The following is a 23,333-nucleotide window of genomic DNA, read 5'->3' as shown; positions in this document are numbered from 1 at the left end:
ATCCACAGCCGGGTCTGGGTTTGTCGCAGACAACTGAGCAGCCCTCCAGTCCTCCCCCACCGCCTCCCCGTCCCTCCCAGCACAGTGGCCGTACAGCACGCAGCCTTCCCCGATCTCCAAACCGAACCATCAGCTTTATCCATCCATTCCCTGGATGTTGTGAAACAGTAGAAACAGGGAGAGGAGAGGAGGGCTCCGGCGGCTGGGCAGGGCGAAGGTCTCGCTGCTGGGGCACCAGTGGGACCTGCACTGCTCCGGGCAATACCGAGGGGCAGGTTTTGTCCTGGTGGTTTGGCTGCCGGCCCTGGCTGGCTCGGATGCCGGGAGCCCCGGCCCCTGCCCGCAGCCAGCACCCTGCCCGGCTGCGTGGGCAGCAGCCTCCCACGGGACCCCCGCTGCTGCCACGGCTGGTGCGGGCAGGAGGAAGCCGCGGGCTGCAACTGGACCCCATTTCCTTCCAGTTCAGTTTGAAACCCCTTCAAAAACGTTGCCCTCGTAGACGGGTCAGGCTTAGCCTGCCCAAGCTCACCCGCAGCGTGCCCGTGCAGTCAGAGGTGTCTATTTTTGTAGTTCAATATTTATATACTATATTAAAATGCTTTTAGGAGATTCTCAGCAACAGTCCCTAGGCCAGCTCTTTGGTAAAAACAAACCCCTAAGTGTACGAGCTGCACTAGCAGGACAGAAGTTAGCAGCTTTTGTACCTTTTCTTTGGCTGTGATGTGAATAGTCAGGCTTCAGAGGGCAAGACCCCTCCTGCTCCGCCAGGGCATCCTCGAGGGTGGGGACCCCCCGCTCCCCAGCTCCTACCATGGTCTCTAACGCACCCCTGAGTTTGGGAAGAAGCACAGCAAAGCCACGCCTGGGTAGGTCCCCCCTAGCAGGGGCCCAGGGAGCGGTCACTCTGGCTGAAGCCCTGCAGAGGTGTGCAGCTCCTGGGGGCGAAGGCAAAGCTCTAGCAGGAAATTTTTGCAGCCCCTGACGCATCCGGAGCCACTGCCTCAGGAGCGCAGAGCCCGGCAGAGCCCCCACCGGCTCCTGCCTGCCCTCCCCGACTGCCACCCGCCCGAGAAGGCTGCAAAGAGCCCCGGCAGGGCGCTCACATGCCCTGGCTGCAAATCTGCAAAGCATCGCGTGCCCAAACTGCCTTCCCAAGGCAGGCGGAGGTGCAGGGGCAGCATGGGGTGCATTGGTAATGCCCCACTGAGGTATGAGTACCTGGGTACTGTTGCACAAGGGAGAAAAGCCCCGAGTCTGGCTCCCGGTAAGGCTGCGGGATGCTTCCCACCTGTTTCCCATTGCACAGTGATTTAAGGCAGGCTCTGCCCGTGCCCCAGCTCTGGGGAGAGCGGGGTGTGCTTGGGGCCCTGCTGTCGCCCACCCCCACAGGCGCAGAGCAGGGCAGCAAGGGGCAGTTGGTGCTGCATTGCACAAGCAGCACCCGGGGGTGCAGCATCGCGGCCACCCGGTTCCCAGGGGTGTCATGCAGGTGAGGTGCTGTTTGGCCTTTGGAAATTGCTGTTTCTCTCAGGTTCAGAGAGGTTCTGCTGAGGATTTGTCTCTATTCTCTTTTAACATGAAAGAGGGTAATCCGTGTCCCTGCGCTGTTTGGCTGTTCCTTTAGCTGTGGTGTGCACAGCTGCTTTCCTCTCTCCTTCCTAGACAATCCTGATAGAGTATGTTGCATTTTTATTATAAAATCCTTGATAAGATCATGGCGTTCATGACTGACCTGAGCATTGAAAAGAGGAGGGAGAGGTATGATCCTTCTTCTGTGTAAATACCTTCCTAGCAATCATCATTTTTAGTGCCTAGTATGTAAATGAAGCAACCCTGTCTGAGCTGCAGGATCCTTTCCTCTTCACCACTAATTAGCAGCTTGCTCAAGGAGTTGATCTCATTTCCAGTCCCCCGATTGCTTCTCCCTCCTCCCGGTGCTCCCCGGTGCTTGCGGGCAGCTGGGCAGGCCCTGAGCCCCGCAGCCCTTGGACGTGCAGGCAGAGCTGCCTGCAGCGAGGGGGGGTTGTTTCCCAAAGGGATGGAGAGGGAGCACCCCAGTTCCCCGCTTCATGCCAATGTAATGTGCTTGGAAATGAGTTGTCGGGGTGAGCTCTGTGCTGTTCCCTGGGCACCCTTGCCTCGGAGCGGGAAGGATCAGCTCCTGCCTGCTGTACCTGCTTCAGTCACTGCTGCTTTTCTGGGGGGGAGGGAAGCTCTAGAGATACTATATATACACTTATATATATATATATACACGCACTTGTTTTGAAGGAAAACCACTGTATGATTGTAATAGAAATGATGTTGAGATAAATTATTTTAATCTTTGTATTTATATAAAATGATCAAAGAGATCAAAATGATCAAAAAAAAAAAAAGAACAAAAAGACAGCATTCCTGTTTTTAATGAGTAGGCTGCTGTTAGCCACAGCGAGCCCCGGGGAGCAGCAGGAGCCCGGGCAGCGCCTGCCCTCCTCTCCCTGGGCAGGGGGCTCTTGCAGACCCCCCCGGTCTCGGACTGTAAGTTAGCCTTTAGCCTGTAAGGTGTAACAGGGATCTGTAGGTGTGTTTAGTCAGTGCTGCCGGACTCTTTGGGAGTCCAAAGGGTGCACGCAGCTTCGACCTGCGCCGTATACCTGACACGCATAGACCTAGGAGTGTAACCGCTCACACCTACGTGCTTTGTATGGAACAAGCGATGTTTAATGTTGACTCGTAAAGCTTAATGATTAGACTGGAAATGGGTGCATAGCAATAACGCTCGGTTGTTAAACAATGTCTTATGTGTATAAACCACAACGTGCCGAGAGCTTTCTGCGTACAGACTAACAGCCGGGCACCTCTCCTCTGCACCCCCCCTTTTGTTCTGCAGCTCTGCAGGGGCTCATGGATTTGATGTGTTGCATTTGCTAATCTCTTTTCATTATTACTATTATTTTTCCTAATGCTCTCTGAGAAAGCGATGTCTCAAATTGTGCAACCTTGCAGCAGGCGGGGGGTGAGCGGCGGGTGGGGAGGAGGTGCCCCTGCTCCACTCGCTGCGGCTGCGTCCGTGCCGGAGCCAGCGGCACCGGGAGGCAGAGCCAGTCCTGGCAACTCGGTGCATGCTCCCCTGGACTTACTCTAACCCTGGGCAGACCAGTCGGGAAGTTCTCCCTCTTGACCCTGTTAATTAAAAAGCCATATTTTCTGAATGTGTTTGCTGGGGCTAATCTAAGCGCTCCCGGCTGCGTCCTTCCCGTCCCCGCTGTGAGGGTGCCATTGCGAGGGCCTGAATAGTGCAGCGGCTCCCGAACCCCCCCCAAGGAGGCTGCGCGACCTTCCCCGCTGCTGCATGGCACTGCGCAGAGACCTGTCCCTGTCCGCGGCGGGGCCTCATCCTGCTGCTGTGGGGAAGCTTTGCCTGAGGCAGAGCCCAAGGCTTTCTGTAAACCACCTTAATGCAAGCGAAGTTAGGCGCAGGGCACAGCTGATGGGTGTTACACAGGGGCAGCTGCCGCAGAGGGACTGAGGGGTGGTCTCTCCTGGATGCCCAGGAAAGCTGGCAGCAAGAAATGTCCGGCCTGAAGCAGCTGAAGAGCCGGAGCCAGCAGTGGTCAGGGATTGCTCTGCTCTGCACAGTGCATCTCCGTGCGCAAGTTCCCCAAAGTAAGCTCCCAGGAGGCAGAGGAGTGGCAGCACCGCAGCGTGGCCCGGCTAGCTCTCACCACTGGGAAGGTAAATCAGCAGGAAGCCAATGGATATGCGTTTTCAGGACCTAGGTGAACATTTTGGGGTCCTTGTGTGCAGCCTTGTGAACTGGCTCCTGCTGCCCCAGTGAAGCCGCAGCATCCTGCCCTTCTCCGGGAACACCAGCCCTTGCTTCCCAGGAGCCCTGACAAGCCAGTCTCGCTGTAGTGACGCCACAGCCGCCTTGGTGCACGTCTGTTCTTGTCACCCTCTTGCACTGTCGGTGCCTGGCTGCCAAGTCCTATGGGGAATGCGATAGGAGGGGAGAGAAAACTCCCTTACATCCGTAGGTTGCCTCACGCTGTGGATAAGATCAGCAATGCTGGTGTGCTGGGTTGGGTAAGCAAGAGAAACCTGGGATCACTGATCACAGCAGCCGCAGAGGATCCCACCAGATGACGCAGCCTGTAAAAGCACAAAGATAAAAGTGCCGCAACTCCTCGCTGGTTAAAGCTGCCCTTTGCTCCCCAAGGCCGAGTTTCTGCCTCTGTCTCCTCTCTGCCAGCGCTGCCCGAGGGCCGGCCCTGCAGCGACGCTGCCGTCCCAGCTCCTCGCTGCAGCCACACGAAGGGCTGGCACCTGTGGACAGGGGGATGCGGGGCGTGACACCATATGGTCCTTTCATTTGTCACCATATCAGATCCCTTCATTTCACCCTCCCTCCCCTCACGCCTTCGGGCAGGAACAGGGTTGCGAAGCTGCCTGTGTGAGAGGTGTACCCAACACAAACCCCAGTGGCACCCGGTCCTCCACGGGGTGTGGTGATGCCTCCTTCCTCTTCCCGATAGATTTGTGGCTTCCAAAAAAGATCCCCTTTCCTGTCATTGCAGTTATAGCAGGAATGAGAGTATCAGGCCGTGGGAATCCCTCAAAGCTTTGCATGTCTGACAAACCAGACCCTTTCTCCCCCAGGGGATGTGGGTAAGGTGCTGAGCCACAGCCCCTCGGTCCTGCAGGGACGAGCACCATCTGTATTCCCTGAGGTGTTTCAAGGTCACGCAGAAGGTCACTGTCATCCCAGTCCTTGCCAAGGCTGTAACAGGCCTCCTTAGGTGGGGACATCACCTCTGCCTGGCCAGAGCTGTGCTCGGGACCCTGGGGAGGGCTCTGGCAGAGGGACTGGGAGGGGAGCACCCCTGGGTACAGCTCCCCTGGTCCCAGAGCAGCTGCGGTTTTGTTGGAGCAAAAACATTCTCCTTGGCTGAGTTTGTGAAGCTCAGCTGAGAACAATAAAAGCCTGTGCCTCGTGCTGGGGAGAGCCATTGCGGTGGGGCAGATGCCAAAGGTTTGACACTGCTCTGCTTTATTTGAATGTTCATTTTACTACATGACACCATTATTTGCCAGGACGATGTTAATGTCGACTTTGCTTTTTAACCAAATGCTTTTCAAAATGTGTTAATACCCAGAGACTAGAGTATGGAGCTGTACTTTAGCAGTCGTTGTAATACGCCTTTTTCTTAATAAAGAGATTGAAACCTGCAGAGCATTGTACTGTCCTGCCCCAGCACCCAGGACCTCTAGCCACAAACCATGAACACCGCTGCCTCCGTCCCCAGGACCGAGTCCTGCCTCACCACCCGGAGCCCCTCCACAGCTCTGGGGAGGCCTTATAGCGGCCTTCCAGTCCTTACAGGGAGCCTACAGGCAAGACGGGGAGGGACTCCTTATCAGGGAGCGTAGCGACAGGATGAGGGGAGATTTAGATTACCTATTAGGAAGAAATTCTTCACTGTGGTGAGGCACTGGCACAGGTTGTGGGTGCCCCATTCCTGGAAGTGTTCAAGGCCAGGTTGGACGGGGCTTTGAGCAACCTGCTCTGGCGGAAGGTGTCCCTGCCCGTGGCAGGGGGTTGGAACGAGATGATCTTGAAGGTCCCTTCCGACCCAAACCATTCTGTGACCAGTTCTGCTCTATGAATTGCTGGGCCGTACAGTGCCGGCTGGAGCCCGCAGCCACCAGCGGTGCCAGGCAGTGGGGACGTGCCCTGTCCGTCTGTCCCAGAGCGAGGGGTGCGCAGCCGCGTCCCTGTTCTGCTGAGGGTGCGGGCAGCCCCGGCGCACCCCTCCGCACGCCCCGTGCCCGCGACCACGGCTGGGTGCGCCCCGCTGCTCCCCCTCCACCTGCGGCCCGTCCCGTCCCCGGGACCCCCCCTTAAGGAAGATGGCTGGTTTTAAAAGTTTCTGTCCTTTTTACCGGTTCCCCGCTGCCCTGGGGAACACCGCAGTGCCCCAAGGGGCCAGGGCCGGTCCCCGGAGCTCCGGCGGGAGCGGGAGCAGACGCGGCCGTGCGGGACAGGGCGCACAGGCCCCGCGCCACCGGCTCAGCCCGGCGCGGCCCTCCCGGTGCCCCAGGGCAGCAGGCCCGCGGCCGGGGCAGGCCGGGCGCTGTCATACACCCCCCCCCCCCCCTTCCCCCGGGCGCGGCCCGCCGGGCCGGCGACCTTGCGGCCTCCGGGGAAGGTCGCACGCAGCCGCTCGCTCCCGCCCGGCTGCGGCAGCCGGTGACCTTCACCGGGGCCTTGCGGGGCCTCCCTGGGCCGTGCCCCCCCCACACCCCACCGCCCGGCGGAGCCAGCAGCCCGGCCCGACGGCGGCGCCCACGACGCAGCCCCGTCCCGGGTCCGGCGGCGGCCGCCCGGAGGGGCGGTTCGCGCAGGGCGAGCGGGCCGCGCGGCGCTGCCCCTTTAAGGCGTTGCCGCCGGGCGCGGAGGTTGGTCCCGGGCGGCGTGCCGTAGCGGCGCGCGGGGTCGCGGCACCACGTGGGGCCGGAGCGGCGCTGTCCTTCGCGGCGGGCGGGCGGGCGCGGGGCTCGGCGCGGCCCCATGGTCATTAAAGCGGACGAGATGCCGCCGGCCGCCGTGCCGGCCGCCGCGCAGGGCGGTGAGCAGCAGGAGCCGGGCCCCCGCGGCAGGAGGCCGGCGGAGACGCAGCAGCGCCCCGGTAAGGGGGCGCCGGCGGCCGCGCCGGGGCCGGGGCCTGCGGTGGGAGCGCGAGCCGGGCCTGGCGGGGCCGGGGGTGCCCGCCCCGGGGGTGCCCGCCCCGGCGGTGCAGGCCCACCGCCTTCTTTCCGGCGCCGGGGCGGCCGGGGCCCGCCGGGGAGGTCGCGGGGTGCCGGGGGAGCGGGGGGTGGGGGCCGTGGCGGGGACCCGGGGCGCTTCTGCCGGCTTCGGCTGCTCGTCCCGCCAGGGGAGACCCCGGCGGAGCGGCCCGGGCCCGACCCGCCTGCCCCGCCGCGGGGTCGGGCTCCCGGCCCTCCCCCCCCCTCCGGCCCGGGGCCCCCGTTTCTTGCGGGGAAGCCGTGTCGGGGCCCGACGCCCGCTCCGCAGCTCGGGGAGGCTCCGCGCAGCCCGCGCCGCGGCCGCCGCGTCCCCGGGGAGGCGCTGGCTGGCGGGGCCGGAGGCCGCGGCGCTCGCAGCGGGGCCGGGACGCGTGATTCCCGTTGCTCGTCAGTGTCCCGGTGAGGCCGAGCCGGGGGACGGGGCCCGGGGAAGCGGCGGGGGAGCGGCCGCGCCGTGCGGCGCCCCCGGCCCGTCCCGGCCGGGCCCGTCCCCGCGGAGCATGGAGCCCCGGGCCCCGGTGAAGGTCACCTTCACCGGGCCGCACCACCGCGCGGCCGCGGGGGGGGTGGGGGGGAGCGGCCGCTCCGGGGCCCCGCGCGCTCCCCCGGCCGTCCCCGCCGCTGCCCGGGCCCGCAGGCGGAGCGGAGCGGCGGCGGCACGGGCCGGGGCGGGCGATCCGCGGGACCGGGCCCGCCCGGTGGGAACGCCGGTGCCCGTGCCCTGGCTGCGCGGAAGCGGCCGCCGTTCCCGGCCGCCGCGCGGGCTGCGGTGCCGTTGCCGGCAGCGCCAGGCGCGGGGGGGGGCTACGGGAACGGTCGCCAGGCCGCGACGTTCACTCGGGCACCGGGTGTGTTGGGTGCACCCGTACACGGGGCGCTGGCATCTCTGTGGTGGTGGGTAGGAGAGAGCTGGGCCATGCTGGAAGTTTGGGATACAGGAGCCATTGACAGGTTAGGAAATACTCAAAAGCAAGAACTTGGTTCTTCCTGGGAAGGGCAGGTGGCTCGTTCGAGACCTCAGCTCAGAATCAGATGTCTTAGCTAGTTATTCGCTGGCCGCTCTTGCGTTAAATCGGAGCCTGAGTGGCTCAGGCCAGGGAGGAGGTGCAGCCCCACGTCCTGACCGTCCCCAGCGCCTGCTCCAGGGCTCTGGGCACAGACCCTGCAAGGCTACCCCCTGCTCTGGGTTTCGCTGAGTTTGGTGCGTTGTGTCTTCAGGAAGTTACGGTCCTGAGCGCTCATCTTGGGCTCAGTCTTCCTCTCTGGTCTTTAACGTGCAAGAAAAAAGAGTAGAAGCAGGGTGGTTTGTGGCTGGCCGTCGTCCTGAGGCACTTGTATGTAGTGAGCGAGTGACCCGCCACTTCCTTCCTCCCCTGATTTTATGGTGGCGAGGTGAATTTTTGAAGTTTGTCACCTAAAGCAAAGTTCATTGGCGTTTGGTGCTGGAGCGGGTTGGACGCAGTTCAAGAGTGGGGAGCGCAGTGCTGAAAGCCTCCCCCCTCCTCTGCCGTGCGCCCATTTTTAAAGCAGGCGTCACGCCTGCAGTGCCAGCAACTGGGTTAAAAAGTTACGCTGTGTAATCCCTGCTTCTCAGGGCGCAAGCTGATTGCTGAAGGAGGCAGGGAGGTGGAAAAATCCTCCCCGTGTTTCGGTGCTGCACAATTGCTCAGGCACCTCGTGGGTCTGGGGAGGAGGGGGAGGAAGGCTCTTGTCCTGTCTGGGAGCCTGGGGCTGAGGCGGTGCCGCTGGCCGCATGGCTCCCAGGCAGAGGTGCTGTGCTGCGGTGGAGGTGGGGGCAGCCTGTCCGCGCTGGCATCGGCACCCTTACGAGCTCTGGTTCCCAGGCCTCTCTTTCTGCCAGGGAAAATCGGCCTCCGCTCTGCTGTACCCGCTGCTGCCTGTGCGGCTTGCGGAGCACCCGTCTTGGGCACCCTGCTTTGTCTGAAGGAGACTGTCGGTACCACTGGGCGGTGGGCAGGCTCCCAGTGGGCTTCTCGCCGAGGAAATACACCCCTCTGCTGTGCCAGGCGTCGAGACTTGGGGGTTGTTTTCTCTGCCTCTAAAAGATGAGAGGACTGATGACTGCTTCTCTCTAACTCCAAGCTAGACAAAACTGTTGGGGCCACTCCGTCCTTCTGAGTGCAGAAACACACAAAAATGTGAACAATTGAGGTTCTTGTAATGATTTCTGATGGGGGCAGTTATGGATTAAGTTACCTTTCTCATTAGCTAGCACGAGATCAGGAGACAGCCATTGTGTGCAGCATTTCTTGGATTATTTCTGTTCCTACACTTGTCACTGCCTTAGAACAAGTTTGTCTCGCATGCAAGTGTAGCAGTGCTTCTAGCTACCATAAAATGCTTTTCAACCTTGCCTTGCCTGAAGATTTGCATTTTCTGGCTAGATCCCTCCATCCCTGTTCTTCCTGGCTACCCGTATCTTCAGCCACGTCTTCTGTTAAAGAAGCGGAGAATGCAGGTGTTAATGGAAAACTGCTGTGGAGGCAAGCGTAGCTGTGCATTAGTAACAAGGTCAGAAGACTGATTCTTAATCTCGGGATCTGCTATCACTGTCTGTCGCCCGACCTTGGAGGTTCGCTGGTGTTTTGGAAAGGGCTGAATTGCTGGCAGTCGGGGTTTTTTAATATGCAGTTGTAACGGGCTTCGGGGGGAGAATTGGAGGAATATTGTGCAAGAGAAATCTGATAGCTGCTACAAGGTTAAGAAGAGGAAAAGAGTGTGATAACACAGCATCTGTGCGGCGAGATGGGGGATGGGAACCCAAGGGGATCATGTCCGGAGCGGTTCTGCCGGTGGGATGACAGAGTTGAGCTCCCACTGGAAGCTCGCTGCTCTGCCTGAGCAGCCTTGCTCGTGGGTTTCCCAGCTGAAAAGCGGAAGTAAGTAGGTCAGGAACGCGCACCTAGATAAATCCACCTGCAGATGCAGAACTGCCTCATGCACAGTAGAAACAGCATTGTGTTGCAGAGTCCTGTGTTTGTCTTCGTTGTCTGTAAATGACTAAACTTGGCAGCGCACCCCTCTCCTGGCGTGGCTTTCCAGCGCTCGCTTTGCTTTCTTGCATCGTGCTCTATTGGTTGTACTATAAAGTTGTTATTTCTAGAAGCTGTAAAGGTCTGAAGTTCATGGATTTTTTTTATTTGCTTTTGAGAAGTAAAAACAGTTCCCGGGGCAGTGCTTGGACAGAGCGCAAAAGATGAAAACCAAAGCGTGGCTACTCCCGAGGTGGCGGTGGCTCTAGCTTTTTGGAAGCAGGTCAGTTTTTCGCCAGTAGTAGCAAGGCTGTCTGAGGGTTAGCATTTGGTTCTCACCTCCCGCAAGCGCGCGGTTGATGTAGCGGAGCTCGCACATACCTGTTTGCCAGTTGAGCTTTCTGTTGCATTCTACCTCTTTAACGTTAACGAGTCTGGGACGAGCGGTTATCTGGCATTTTCTTGACGATTTGGCATAGAGGCAGTTACACAGGTGACAAACCTTCCCTCTTTGGGTGGGGAAAATAGATCTACACTCGCAGAAGTAAGCTCCTTTCTCAAGCTGAAGAAATAACTGCTGTGGTGCTCACCAGCTGCTTGACCGGTCCTGAGGGAAAAATCCCATGAAGCAGGCCACTGAAGGAGGGTTCCCTACAGCTAAGTGATGTTAGACTAATGGCATGGGTTTTTTTGAAAAAGCATTTCCTTAGTTTGCCCTTCTCTTTCACTTTAAAGAGAAAAACTGTACTGCAACCTGTTGACGAAGCTGCAGGCTCAGAGGAGTTTTATGTAGTTACTGTCCAACGACATAAAACTGCAGGATCGTGACTCTTGTCCTGCTTGCCTAGAGCTCCTGTGGGTCGGATTAACCTGACACGAGCCCTCCTTCCCAGGCTCTCCGCTAGCTAACCTCCTGCCGTTGCGGTTGGATGAGACTGGAAATGGTAATGTGGATATTGCCTGTTAGCAAGCCGTGTCGTGCAGAGTGCCCTGCGAGCAGGCGCTGGGGGTAAGACTCTGTCTTTACTGTCAGTGGCGCTGAAGCCTGCGCCAGCCTGGAAGCTCAGCGTGCAGGTTCGGCTGGGGTTAAGGTGGGCTCTGGTGCCAGCTCAGGTTATGGCACTGTGCGAGGTAGGACGGGGTTGCTCGATGTCCCTGGCAGAGGGGTTTCTGTGGGACGGGCGAGTTTCCCAGGCTCCCGCCTGCAGCACGCTCTTGCAGAGCGGCTGGGAGCAGCCGCCCAGCCTCTTTCCCCGGGGCTGTGTGCGGCCCCAAGCAGGCCCGGGGCAGCCGCGGGTGGCTGGCGCAGGGCTGGCCGGGTGGGAGGCTGCGGGCTAATCGGCACATCTGTGCCGCAGGATGCGGGAAGGCAGCGGGCACTGCTGAGGACAACATTGTAGCCGCCTGATCTCCCCTGCAAACCCTACCCAGAGCTCCCGGCCGTCACCTCTGCGGGTCTTGGGGCTCTCAGCTGCATTAAGATTTATATAGGGCTCTCGGGACTGGCAAAGTTGGTCTTTCCAGGCTTGTGCTGCATGGAGTTTTCTCCAGAGCCACTGTGGTTGTGGTGGCAGGCGTCAGCGGTAGCACAGGGTGAAGCTGGAGTCTTCCCTGCGACACTGTGGAGCTGTTGCCCCCCGGCACGGCTGCTTCTGTCTGCAAGCCTGATGTTCTGCTGGTCCTCCTGCATGCAAAGTCTAACAGGCCAGTTCACTGTCTTGGGCTCTCGCTGTCTCAGTAGCTTTCTGAAACTAAGGTATGTGCCAGAATAAAATACACATACTTGGAGAATTATCGACTGATTCTTGGTATCTGTCTGAAGTGCAATTCCTTCATCCAACTCTCTTGAAATTTGAGAAACATGCTCTTCCTAACATAGTTGATGTTTTTCTTGGTGCTGATCTTTGCACTTTGCCTTAGGTCCTAGTCTTTGCTCCCGATTTCTGTGATGTTTGAATTGCGCGTTGTTGTAGCAGGGTCACGCAGCCTGTTAGTTTCAGGACTAAATTTCCAAAGTTTTGGCCAGATAGAAAGTTTACAAACAGGTTTAAATGTAGCTTCCAGGTGTGGAGGGCACAGCGTGGGTAACTCTGGGTGTCAAATGGAAAGCACAAGGCATTTCAGTGGCTTGTAAGTGCCCGAGCCAGCAGCTGTGGGACCCCGTGAATGCCCTGGGGCATGGCTGCAATGCAAATGTCCCAATATCAATACGAATACAGAAAAGCCACAAACTTCTAAGTAGGCTGGAATGTGGCTTGAGTTGTTTAGGTCTATTCAGCCAAATTTTACTGCGGATGCACAAGAGCTAGGAATGAGTAATTTCCCCACTTGCCATGCGTGGATTGTTAGTGCCGCAGGAGAGACGTCAGGACCTGCGAGCCTGGGGCCCTTGTCAATAGAGCCGCATGCTGCAGCCCTGCCACACTCTCCATGCGAGTCAGTCCCCGGTGTTGTAAAGCTGCTGAAAAATAAATGCAGTGCATATACCTCTACCCACAGATGGGTTATAACCAATTTGAGTTTAATGACGGCAGTAGAGCAGCTCTAACGTTTCACTGTGGGCCCTTATTAAAAGAAGTGCTTGCACCTAAAATGCTGAAAGTTTCTGGGAAGCTGTGGTTTCTGCTGGGGAGGTAGAGGGAGGCACCTCCGTGCTGTCTCCCACCTCCCCTGACGGGGTGTCCTGCAGAAACGTTTCCACTAGGGCCATCTCTGGAGCTAATGCCTATTCATTTAGTCAATTTATTTACATTCATTAAACTGTTTATTTTGTTTAATTTATTATTCAGCTAAAATTTAATTTGAATTTGTTATAGTGACACCAGCCTTCATGTGTTAAAGCTAGCACATACTGCACTGCTCTGAACTTGCTTTGGCTTGAGTTGAAGAAATGCTGCTCAGCTTCATGAGACCTCCTGACCAGGTACTTCTCCAGGAGGAGATTTTGCCTCTTCCTCTTTCTCCTCTTGATAAGGAGGAAGAGTTGAAGCTGTCAATACATCTAAACTCCTTCAAAAATCATCAGAAAAACATGAGTTACCGATGCTGATGTGATCTGAAAGCTGGTGCTGGCTCCCAAGGCCGAGGGCTGCCTTGTCTTGGGGCTCCAAGGCCCAGCGGCTCCTGCACCGAAGGAGCTGCCATGGGGGTGCCTAGGTCTCCTTGCTTATTGGGGCAGGAGCTCAAACGAGTTGGAGTGGGAGAGACTTCTCTTCTGATTCCTCTTCTCCTTAAAAGGACAATGGAAGCTAGCCACGGTTTTCTGTGGAGAGCTTTTGGTCTGTTTTTCAGCCGGTTTTGTTCCTTCCTTCTGGCAGGTGGCTTGCTGGCACGGAGGCTCTGGGGGCTGCTCCTGGCCTTCCCAGGGCCTCCTTTGGAGAAGGGATTGCCCTTCCTCTGTGCGTGTTGTGTTGGCCTTGAGCAAGTGATCGCGTGACCTGTGTGATTGTGGCTTTGTTCTAGTTTTGAGATTTTTGTGCTAGGAATGTGGCACGTATTTTTGTTCTGCTCAGTGCAGAGTTGTGCCCCTTCCCATCCATGAAGCCATGTCGAGTGCTTGGGAGACTTGCCGAGGAAGCCTGTGCTGAAACTTGGGCTGCCCAGGAGTCGGGGGGTTGTCAGGTTTGCTAACCAGACATGAAGGCTTTCCCAGGCACTTTCGAGGCTGGTTGGTTCAGGCTGCAGCTCTTGCACATCACATCGTGTGTTTGAAACATCCAGCTCTTCGCATGTGTCCCAGGAAACCGGGACCACTGACGGGACCCAAGTAGCTGAATGCCGAGCAGCGTGTGTGTCAGTATGGGATGTGTGCCGGCGTGCGGAGGGGCCGTGATGCCTGGCTGATGCTGCTGGGGGAAGGCGAGGGGCAGGCGGCTGCGACATGGCCTCACTGGAGGTGTGCTGCGGCCTGCTCGGCTGCAGCCTCCCCGGAGCGCCTGGCGCTTGCGGAAATCTCCAGCTCCATAATCCCTGCTTCAGTTGCCGGGATTTCTTAAATTAGCACGGAGAGAGAAGTGGTGTTAGGGGGTTGTGTGTGCGGTTTTGTGGTTTGTTTGTGTTTGATATGGCAGAGCAGAATGAGAGGACAGAAAATTCGTCTGGAAACTGCTTACTGGTTCACTGCCTGGCTGTTTTGTGCTCGCCTGCTTAGTATGGATGGCTGTGCCTGGGCCCAGGCGTGCCATAGTAACTGCCCTCGCCTTGTAATTCAATGCATCTCACTTGCTTACAGGTTTGGCAGTGCTGAAGCACACTAGCACTCATCCCATGCTGCACTGGTGCAGCACTCGAGATCGGTCTATTTATAACTGCCTGTGGACCGGGGTGATCGGGCTGGCATCCCTCTGCGAGCACACCCGAGGAACCTGTTAGATACGCGTCTGGTTTTGTTCTGGCGCGGCGGGGAGAGGAGAGCTTCAGCTGCAGGGAGCTGCTTTTGGGCTTCGTGGATATCATGATGGTGTGAGCGTGGCGGTCGGGGAGAGGGGCGAAGGTGCGCAGTGGGTGAAGGTCACTGGGCGGCACTTTGGGAGAACCGCTGCGAGCCCAGCGTCCGATTCTGGCGAGCACGCGGGACGTGAGCTCAGGGCGTGCAGGACACCGTGCGGAGTCAGCTGCCGGTCCTCTGCCTCCCGCCACCCTGGGACCAAGTAGGAATTTTCTTTGGAGAAGGCAGCTGACTGCGTGAGAAGGCGAGCAGGTCCGGGCTGTGGAGGGCGAGGGCTGCCGCGTGGGAGTTTGCCTTGTGGGGACTTCAATATATGTGTGCAAACAAGAGATTTGCAAACAAAACTAACTTTTCTAACCCCGTGCTGTATGAGCCAGGCTGCTTGTGATCATGGGGAACAGCCTTTTTGCAAACTGCTGCAGGCATGTCACCGATCTAATCTTCCAGACACACAGCTTTAACTCGCCCGATGAGAGGTCACCCCTCTTACCAAAGCCTCCCACAAGCTGCGCCGTCTGCCCGGAGGTGCCAGAAGCTGCCCAGTGTGCTGGGCCATATCCAGACATCATCCCCAGCAAGGCAGTGACTGGAAGCCTGCAGAAATGCACCGAGTGCATCCAAGACCTATCTGAGGCCAAGGGCGAAGAAGGAACGGCGACGGTCTGTGATAAGAGCTGTTTGAGACCCGGCGTTGGCGCTGTCGGCCTGCTCCGGCAGGCAGAGGCATCCCATGCAGTGGCTGTCCTTCTGGCCGACCTTGGGGAAGGGCCGGCAGGGCTGGTCAATCATGCTCGGTCGCTTGAGGCCTGCCAGAGCTGCGTGAAACTTGAGGACAGCGGCTTAGCCCATAGATCCTGCCGCCGGCAGGAGCACGTGGCAGCAGCTGACGGAGGGGATGCGGCCCCTGGAGCATGTCCCGCCAGCCAGGGCCACGGTGAGGGACAAGCAGCCTTGTGTTTAGACACAGCCTTAGTGGGTCCGGACAGCATGCCGAAATGCAGAGGTACTGCTCCCTCCCTGGGGAGCCCTGGGACACCTTCCTCTGCTCTGCCAGCAAGCGCGGGGAAAACTCCGCCGGCCCAAAGGACAGTTGTGTCGCTTGTTCCCCCTGGCGAGGTGTCATCTAAGGCTCGGGACACAAGTACTGGTTTTGTAGTGACGGACCCGGCTCCCTGCCCCGGCAGCAGGTCAAGCTGTGATCCTGACTCTGGGGCACAGGCACTGCCCTCAAAGCAACAGCAGCAGCAGCAGAAGAGGAGGAAGAAAAAGAAGCTCACGCTTCTAGGTGCTCAGCAGCATGGTGCTCTGTCGCGCTTCACGTAGCCAAAACACCTGTATGCTCATAACAGGGGTGGGTGACTGTGTGCCCGTGGGATGGTGCAGGACAAAGGAGAGGGGAGGCGAGGTGATGTTTTAACTTCACGGCAGAAGGAAAAGGAGGAAGGTGGCGAGATATCGCATCCGGGGTGTGTACCACAGAGTGACCTGTCTGTGCCTTGTCCATGTTAGCAAAACAAGGGAGTTTTGCTTATTTTTTTTTCTTAATTCGTAAGGCAAATTCTTCTCTTGTTTGTGACTGCAAACGTCATCCTTGTAAAGGATGGGAGCGGATCTGCCAGGCCCAGCCTGCAGCATTGCAGACAGGAGTGTGGGGCGGTGAGGGACTGGAGCAGCGTTTGCTCGGAGCCTTTGGCTCCCTTCAGCCATGCACGGGTGGGAGGAGACGCCTGACCTGCAGGGATGGAGCAGCTCCGCGGCTGCCCTGAGCACAGGGACTGGATGTTCATTCTCCTCCTTCACCCGATGCATCTTTCCAGTGCTGTGGGGACAGCGGGGCCCCAGCCAGTTGCTGCAGCGTGGGAGGGGAGCAGCCGCCCGCTCGCGGCACAGCAGCTCGGCCGCATCTTGCTTTCCTCCTCTCCCACTTCTTCACAAACTGGCATAGCACGGCTGGAGTCCATGGCAGTCGCTCCAGTGTGGCACCAAATAGTAACTCAGAGTGGCTTTTGTCCTCGCCAGGGCTTCTAGGATATGAGAAACTCAGACTATTATTTTTTAAGTCTCAAGGTCAAATTTTGCCTTTCTATCACTGTATTTTTTTTTTTGTTCAGTCCCTGTGTAGTGGCTGAATTTTGGTCTCAAATGCTGTCTTTTGGTGCATCTGGTGGCATGAGGGGATGTGTAGGGTGACGGACCTGAGCTGGTTGCTTGGTTTTTGGTTTAGCGCCTTGCTTGCTTTCCATGTGCCCATCGGCGTGCCAGCAGCGGGTGTTCAGGCTCAGGCCCAGCTGGTTGGGAGACCGTGCAGAAACTGTCTTATGCTGCTCAGAATTCAAAATACTTTTGAGGAGGGAAAGGCAGAATTTGGGCCCTCAGAATGACACTGGAGCCAATAATAAGAAATGCACTCTTAAACTTGGTGACGGAAAAGGTAGGGTTTTAATTTTCAATGTAGTGCCTCTAATAATCTCCGCTGTTACTAAATGTAGGGAAGGAAACTCCTCACCTACAGAGCAGTCCCTCCAGACCAGGCTAACTCACAGCAACATAATGTTGCTGTCTTTTTTGACCTGTTAGTGACTGACTTTGGTTTAGAAGATTTGTTTAATTAGTTATTAACTAACACTTCCCATGTTCTATGCTGTCTATCACTGTATGCAGCCAGCAATATTCAGGTTCAGGTGTGCACCCTCTTTCATGCTGGGATCCTGAGTGGTCAGGTTCGCGAGGTGCCCACCACCTCTGCGGGCTTGCTGTAAATAGGAAGCGTGATTAAAACAGGGCCTGTCACCTTGGCGTGTGTACTCGTGGTCCAGGTGCAAAGATGAAACTTAATCCTGAACCTCTCTACCAGGTGCGAGCCGCAGTCAGGCAGTCGATTCCTCCCGGTGAGCTGGTGCCTGTGCCGCCGCCTTCCCTCTTCAGTGTTTTGCTTTGCCCATTCTCCTGACGCTTTAGTCGTGCGTGCGCTCGAGGTTTGTTGACGCTGTGCTCCGAGTAGCAATGAGAACATCGTGTTACAGCTCGGCTGCCAGCCAGCGCAAGCCAGAGCTTAGCAGCCTCAGCTGTGCCTACGGGCACAAACCAGGGGCTGAAAGGAGGAGGGTCCTTGCTGGGACGCTGGCGCATCCCTTGGAATGACCGGATGGTCAGAGTCTTTGGTTGAGACCGCAAAACCATGTCTCGAGGCCGACGTGTACCGGGAGGGATCTCCTTGCTCTGTCTCCGGCAGCGTGAGCGGGAGGAGCGGCCGGGTAGTGCCCCCGGAGCGGGTGGGACCGCTTCCCCGTGACTCAGCCGCCTTCCGCGAAACCATCCGGGGTGCATCGCTCGGCACTTTCTCCTGTGGGCGAGAGCTTGCAACTAAATGCAGCTACTGGCCCGTTTGGGGCTTGAACTGAGAGTGAGTAACAGGAGAGAGGTCTCTGCAGGTGTCTTTCAGGTGTCCCTGTTGCTCTTCCTGCCATCTTGAGTATGCTGAAATCAAGTGCCCGATGCTTTTGCCTTGCTCTCCCTGCTGGCGCTGCTGAGGCCACGGCACAGCCGGTCTGCAGCAGGCGGTAAGAACCGGTGACCCACTTTAAGGCAGGTGGGTGAAGCTCCGCTTCCCCGCGGGGAGAGCACACGCGGTGAGTCAGCACCCAGCAGGCAACACGTCCTCCAGGCGAGCTCGCCTGCCTGCGCTGCCGTCAGCTGGGGTTGCAACAAAACACGCTGTTTTCGTCAAAACATACCCGTTCTGTAAAAACCCCACTGGAAAGCCTTCACTGGCCTTAAGTCAGAGGATTAACCTGCTGGACAGCTGGCCTTTCTCAGTCCAGGTTTAACTTTTGTTTCTAAACTTAAGACAGTGCTAGCTGAAGCTGGATCTTCTGGCATAAGGAGAAGTGAAGATGTTGCCTCTACACGTCTCTTCTGTCACACAGTGCAGAGCTGTACCAGCCCCATCTTCCCTTAAGTAGGGAAAGAGGGATGGAAACTGTGAATATGTTGTATTTCTGCAGACAAGAAACAGTCTTTTGATTTCTGAAACAAGCGATGGTTTGGGGATCTGATACCACTGAGTAGTGAAAAGCAGAAGCGTGGTCCTGGTTGGGAACTTCTCCTTGCTGCGTGTGGGCTTTCCCTGTCTTGCTTTGCAGCTAAAGGTGTTTGCTGTGCTCAAGACCAGCGTGTGCATGGGTTGCTCAGCTCTCGTGTGAAGCCTGTCTCCTTCTGGTTTGGTTAGTCCTTATGCACTGCTTTCCTTCTCCCCACTTCCAGCTCCAAGCTGGTCAGTTAATTTCTGCTCACTATGGAGGCACCTTCTCTGTTGGATCTTGCTTAGAAAAAAAGACATAAACCAAAATCACATTTGCTCAGAGATGACAGTGTCCCTTTTGGGAATATCCTGCCAACTGTTGTGGCACAGAAGTAGCTTCAGTGCCCACCTTGCTACTGCTGATGAGTTGGTTGGTTGGAAAGCATCCTTGGTCAAGCCTTTAGCATGACTACCAGGCACAGGAGTGTGCCTGGAGCATGGCACAGGGCAGACTGCAGGAGCATCAGGACAGGCGATGTGGCGGGGAATGATTGCAGAGACACAGGAGCTGGCACATCCCACGGGCTGTTCATTCCACACCTCAGCTGCCAGCGAAAGTCCACTGTTCGTAAGCAGCACCTCGAGCTCGTCATCTGTGACGCTGTCGGAAAGGTCCTTGGTCATGGATAGGTGGAGACTGGGGGTCTTGGGGCAGTGGGCAGCACTGCTGCGGCTGTGCCTGGATTTTGCCCTCGGCTGCTGCCACAGCAGTTGAAGATGGGCTGTTGGGTCTTTGGTCAGTGCTACAGCCTTCCTCGTAGCCAAATTCTGCCTCCCCTTTCTGGCTGCTACAGCAGGAGCAAAAGCTCAGTGATCCTGCCCTGCTTGGGTGGGCAGGGGCTGGAACAGGCCTGGCTTGGGAGCCTGGCGGGTCGTCCTGTCTACAGTACTAGTAGCCCCAGGTATAGCTCTTCTGCGATTAGCTTTTCTGCTTTTCCTCCTCGTCGCCGCGTGTTCAGGCAGTCCAGGAGTGTGGCTGTGCTGGCTGTAGGGTGTGACGAGGGGCTCTCCCCAGCCCTCTGGGCATGGCGTGGTTTTTCTGAAACCACATCTCTTAGGGCACTCTTGTGTGGAGCTTTTCTTCCTCCTTCCTAGCGTGACTGCAGCTTGCTAGAGCCAGGCCTCTTGTCTGGCTTGCCTGTGGCTTCATCTGTCAAAGAAATGAACAGCTCGCGTTAGGGACATACGCAAAGTGACAGGGAACGTGAGCAGCAGCTGCCGAGATGCTGAAGGCAGCAAAGGCTGCTTAAGGTAGCTGTTACCTGCTGCCTTTTGGAATGGGTGTGCTTTCCTTCGGTTTCGTGCTCTCTTTCACCATGTCCTAATTCAGCCTTGACAGTCGCCTCTGCGGGAGGTTTGCTGTTGGCAGTAGTAGTCTGGAGCAGCAGCATGACCGTCTGGGGATGCTTCAGCAGGGCTTGTCGCTGCAGCCTCATGTTGCGCTCCAGAGGCATGCAAGGGGACATAGTATTTCCACCCCTGTTCTTACACATGGTGAAGGTTGGATGACTTTTCTGGGCTGCCAGAGCAGTTGGGGCTGATGGGCAAGAACTAGCCACAATGGCTTTAGGTCTTCAAGCCACAGCGCCAGTCTGCATTTCAGAAGTGACGGAGGTTGAGCTGCCATCTCCCCTGGAGCACAGCTGGGGCTGGGACTGATGCCTTGCTGGGAGGCGAGGAGGAGGAGGAAAGAGACCTGCCAGGTGGAGCTGGCTGGAGGACTGCAGCTCGGTGTTCAGCAGCCTCAGGGCATTATCCTGGCTTTGAGCCACCCTAACCCCATGCAGCCTTTCGGAAAGGCTGTTCCCAGTGCCTGGGAAAGCCCCCAACCCGCTCTGTCTGCGCCGCCTGCGAGTGGGTGCCTGGGAGCACCAAGCTGGAACCGCCATGTGTGACTTCGAGGGTCCGACAGACGGGTGTGCTGGCTGTGCGCAGACGGGACGGGACAGCCGTGCTGCAAACGCACCCGTGGGGCGTGACGCCCGCTCCCTTCCAGCGTTTGCTGCCTAGGGTAGGTGGATCAGAGCGGTGCCCTGCTCCCAGGCTGGGGACGAGGGGGTCTCTTCCCTCTCTCAACAGCTGTCATCAGCGGCTCTTTCCACGACTCCAGCTTACCCTGGCAGCGCCTCAGTCCAACAATGCAGTGTATCCTCTTTAGCGTGGTCCCCAGCCTGGTTTGGTGGGTGTAGGCTGCTCTAGGAGACCTGCAGCTTCCTAGATCTTATCAGCTCTCTGACACTATCCGCCTTATTGGAAAAGAAAAGAAACCATTGCAAGAGCGGTGAAGTAGGTGCAGAGAGTTCCCCGTCCCTGTGACGCATCTGTCTAAATGAGCACTTAAAATGTTGTCACCTTTTTCTTGAATAAAATTGCTTAGGCAAAGCCTCGCCCTGGCACCATGGGATCTCCACGAAGTATTTTGAAAATGCAGAGGGTGGCCAGATGCAGGCAGGGGCGTGGGAGCTGTTTGTGTGCCTGTGGAGTAACCTGGCGTTAGCAATGCAACTGCTGTCTCTTCCCCTCCCTTCTCTCCTGGCTGAGCAGTAGCGTACCAGGAGGTATGTTAGGAGCTGGGTAACATGTTGGTGCAGAGGTTACAGCTGCCTCCGGGCTGCAAAGCACCACACACCCATTTCTTTTAATTAAGAGGCTTCTTAAGACTAAGCTGACTGTGTTGTACACTGACCCATTCTTCCTGCTTTCCTTCCCTCCCCTCTCCGCACACAGTTTGTGGAAGATGCAAACCCCGCGGGCGAGCGAGAGCATGTTAATTACACTGTGAGGGGAAGGGAGGGAAGGGCCTGGCACACCTAGGTCTAGTAAACACCAAGTACCGAATAAAATGCTTGCTGCCTTTTAACCCCTGGTTCGCTTGGCTTGGCCAGAGGACGGTGGTGTTGTCCGAACCAGTCTCTCCAGCCACTCGGAGAGGACCGTCTCTTTGCTCATACCTTGTCTAAATCCCTCTCTTCTCGCCCAGAGCATCCGTCTGGCGTGGCACTGATGAATGGCAGCAGCCCGCATGAGAGCCTCAAGGGCGAGAAGGATGCCAGGCAGAACGGCCACGAGGAGACCGACCCAGGAGAAGATGGGAACGACCAGGAGGTCATTGTCATACAGGACACGGGATTTACCGTCAAGATCTGTGCGCCAGGGATAGAGCCCTTTTCCCTGCAGGTACCTCCCTTTGCCGGCTGGGGAGGGGAACTGAGGCGGTGCTGCAGGAGGAGGAGGAGGAGGAGGCGGGAATCGTTTGAGCCAGGGCACACACAGCACTGTCCCTTCAGCCATCCAGGCAGGGAAGGGGACAGGGGACTGTGCCCAGGAAGGCCCTTGTTAGCCCCCGTGGTCTGGACAGTGCCTTCAGGCTGCTCACAGCTCCCTGACTTGTCTGTCCTCTGGTGGGATTGAGTGGGGAAGGAGGCAGCAAAGCATGGAGGGTGTAGGAGAGAAGCTGCCTGACCAGTGGCTCCTGGAGAAAAAGGAAGGAAGAGGAGACAGGAGCAACAGGCTGTTTGGCACAGGCCTGCCTAGGCTTTGCAAGGATGGGGAGGGTGTTTTGCTCCGATCCCAGGTGTGGAGCAAGGGGAGGGGGAATTAGCTGAGGTGTAGCTGCTTCTTGCCCATCGCAGAGGGGCTCAGGCGTGGAGCTGAGCATAGGGGAAATGGCCTTCTGGGCTGTTTTAAAGGAGGGATGTGAAAACGTGATTTCTGGGCCTGACTCTCAGGAAGGGAACGTCCCTTGCTTGCCTAGCAGTTTTGGCATGATGCTCCTTCGGGCTAACCTGGGTTTGGTACAGCAGCAGGTGCTAGTACAGCTCAGGGAGCTCAAGCACCAGCCTGAAGATCAAGGGAATGATGTAGTCTCCACTTCCCCTCTGCACAGAGAGCTCTGCATGTGTCATGTGGACAATGACGTGCTGCCAGATCAGGACGGGCTTTGACATGCCTAGTTGATATTCCGATTTAGCTTGATACTTCACTGAACACCATTTGGATGAAGTATCTCTAATTTCGGGGAGAGGCATCTGGAGTCTAAACCCAGTGGGAAGTCTTATCTCCCCAAGACTAGCAGAGAGTGCAGTGAAATTACATTCCCCATGAAACTAGCTGTATCACAGCCTAGCTTTTTTCTCCTTTAAATCCCCTTGGCTGTTAGTTTTAATAGGCTAATGATAGCAGGCCATGTTGTTTACAGCAGCTTATGTAAACTACCCTGAGTCCTCCTAGCTTGAGAGCAGTGTCAGTGGTGCTGGAGCCAGAGCAGGGAGGTAGGAGAGCAGCCCTGGTGCACAAGCTGGGGCGGTTTCTGTGCATCACGGGAGCCGCGCGCTTGCGGGTAGCGTGCCCTGGAGGTGTGGCACTGGCATGGACGTGCCACACCATGCTGCGGATACTGTGGCAGATTGAGGGGAGGAAATGGTCTGTTTTCCATGTGCATCATTCAAAGCCTCACCACAAATGTCCACTGTGAATGGATAAGGGAAGAGCCCCCGTTTTCCCCCACCACCTTCCTTTCCTTCACTGCCCTTTCTTGTCCTGTGCTGCGTGCTTGGCACAGCACCAGGCTGTGACACCTCTGGGTGCCAAGCTCTGTGGGGTGGAGCTGGGGTGGCCGACCCTCCCAGGAGGGACAGAAGTGATATCTCTGGGAGGGAGAGCTAGAGTCTGCCTTTCCAAGCCTGGAGAGGTACCAGAGGTGTTTGACTCTGCAGCAGAGGGACAAAGTTTGGCAAGAACACGCGTGAGGACTGAGAATAACTGTCTGGGTTCTTCCCTTCTTAAGGTCTCTCCTCAAGAGATGGTGCAAGAGATCCACCAAGTTTTGATGGACCGTGAGGATACCTGCCATCGGACTTGCTTCTCGCTGCAGCTGGATGGCAATGTCCTCGATAACTTCGCTGAGCTGAAAACTATTGAAGGACTGCAGGAGGGCTCGCTGCTGAAAGTGGTGGAAGGCAAGTTCCTTCAGACTTCGGGAGGGAATGAGTGAGGGTTTTCATAGGGAGCGGTTTTGGCCACC

At 57.2% G+C, this 23,333-nt stretch overlaps 1 protein-coding gene across 1 annotated transcript in view; it reads left to right on the top strand.

Annotated features, from left to right (window-relative positions):
- The first annotated feature begins 6,553 nt into the window (after positions 1–6,553).
- The window catches only part of CLUH (clustered mitochondria homolog), a 41,857-nt gene continuing 25,077 nt past the window's right edge, over positions 6,554–23,333 (top strand). The window contains exons 1-3 of the mRNA XM_050908887.1: positions 6,554–6,671; positions 21,291–21,487; positions 23,097–23,268. Coding sequence (XP_050764844.1) covers positions 6,554–6,671; positions 21,291–21,487; positions 23,097–23,268 — 487 coding nt within the window. The remainder of the gene's footprint in view (positions 6,672–21,290; positions 21,488–23,096; positions 23,269–23,333) is intronic.

The sequence above is a fragment of the Gymnogyps californianus genome, chromosome 20 (genome assembly GCF_018139145.2).
Source record: "Gymnogyps californianus isolate 813 chromosome 20, ASM1813914v2, whole genome shotgun sequence".
NCBI classification, from domain to species: Eukaryota; Metazoa; Chordata; class Aves; order Accipitriformes; family Cathartidae; genus Gymnogyps; species Gymnogyps californianus.
This window is presented reverse-complemented; position numbering and strand designations above follow the sequence as displayed.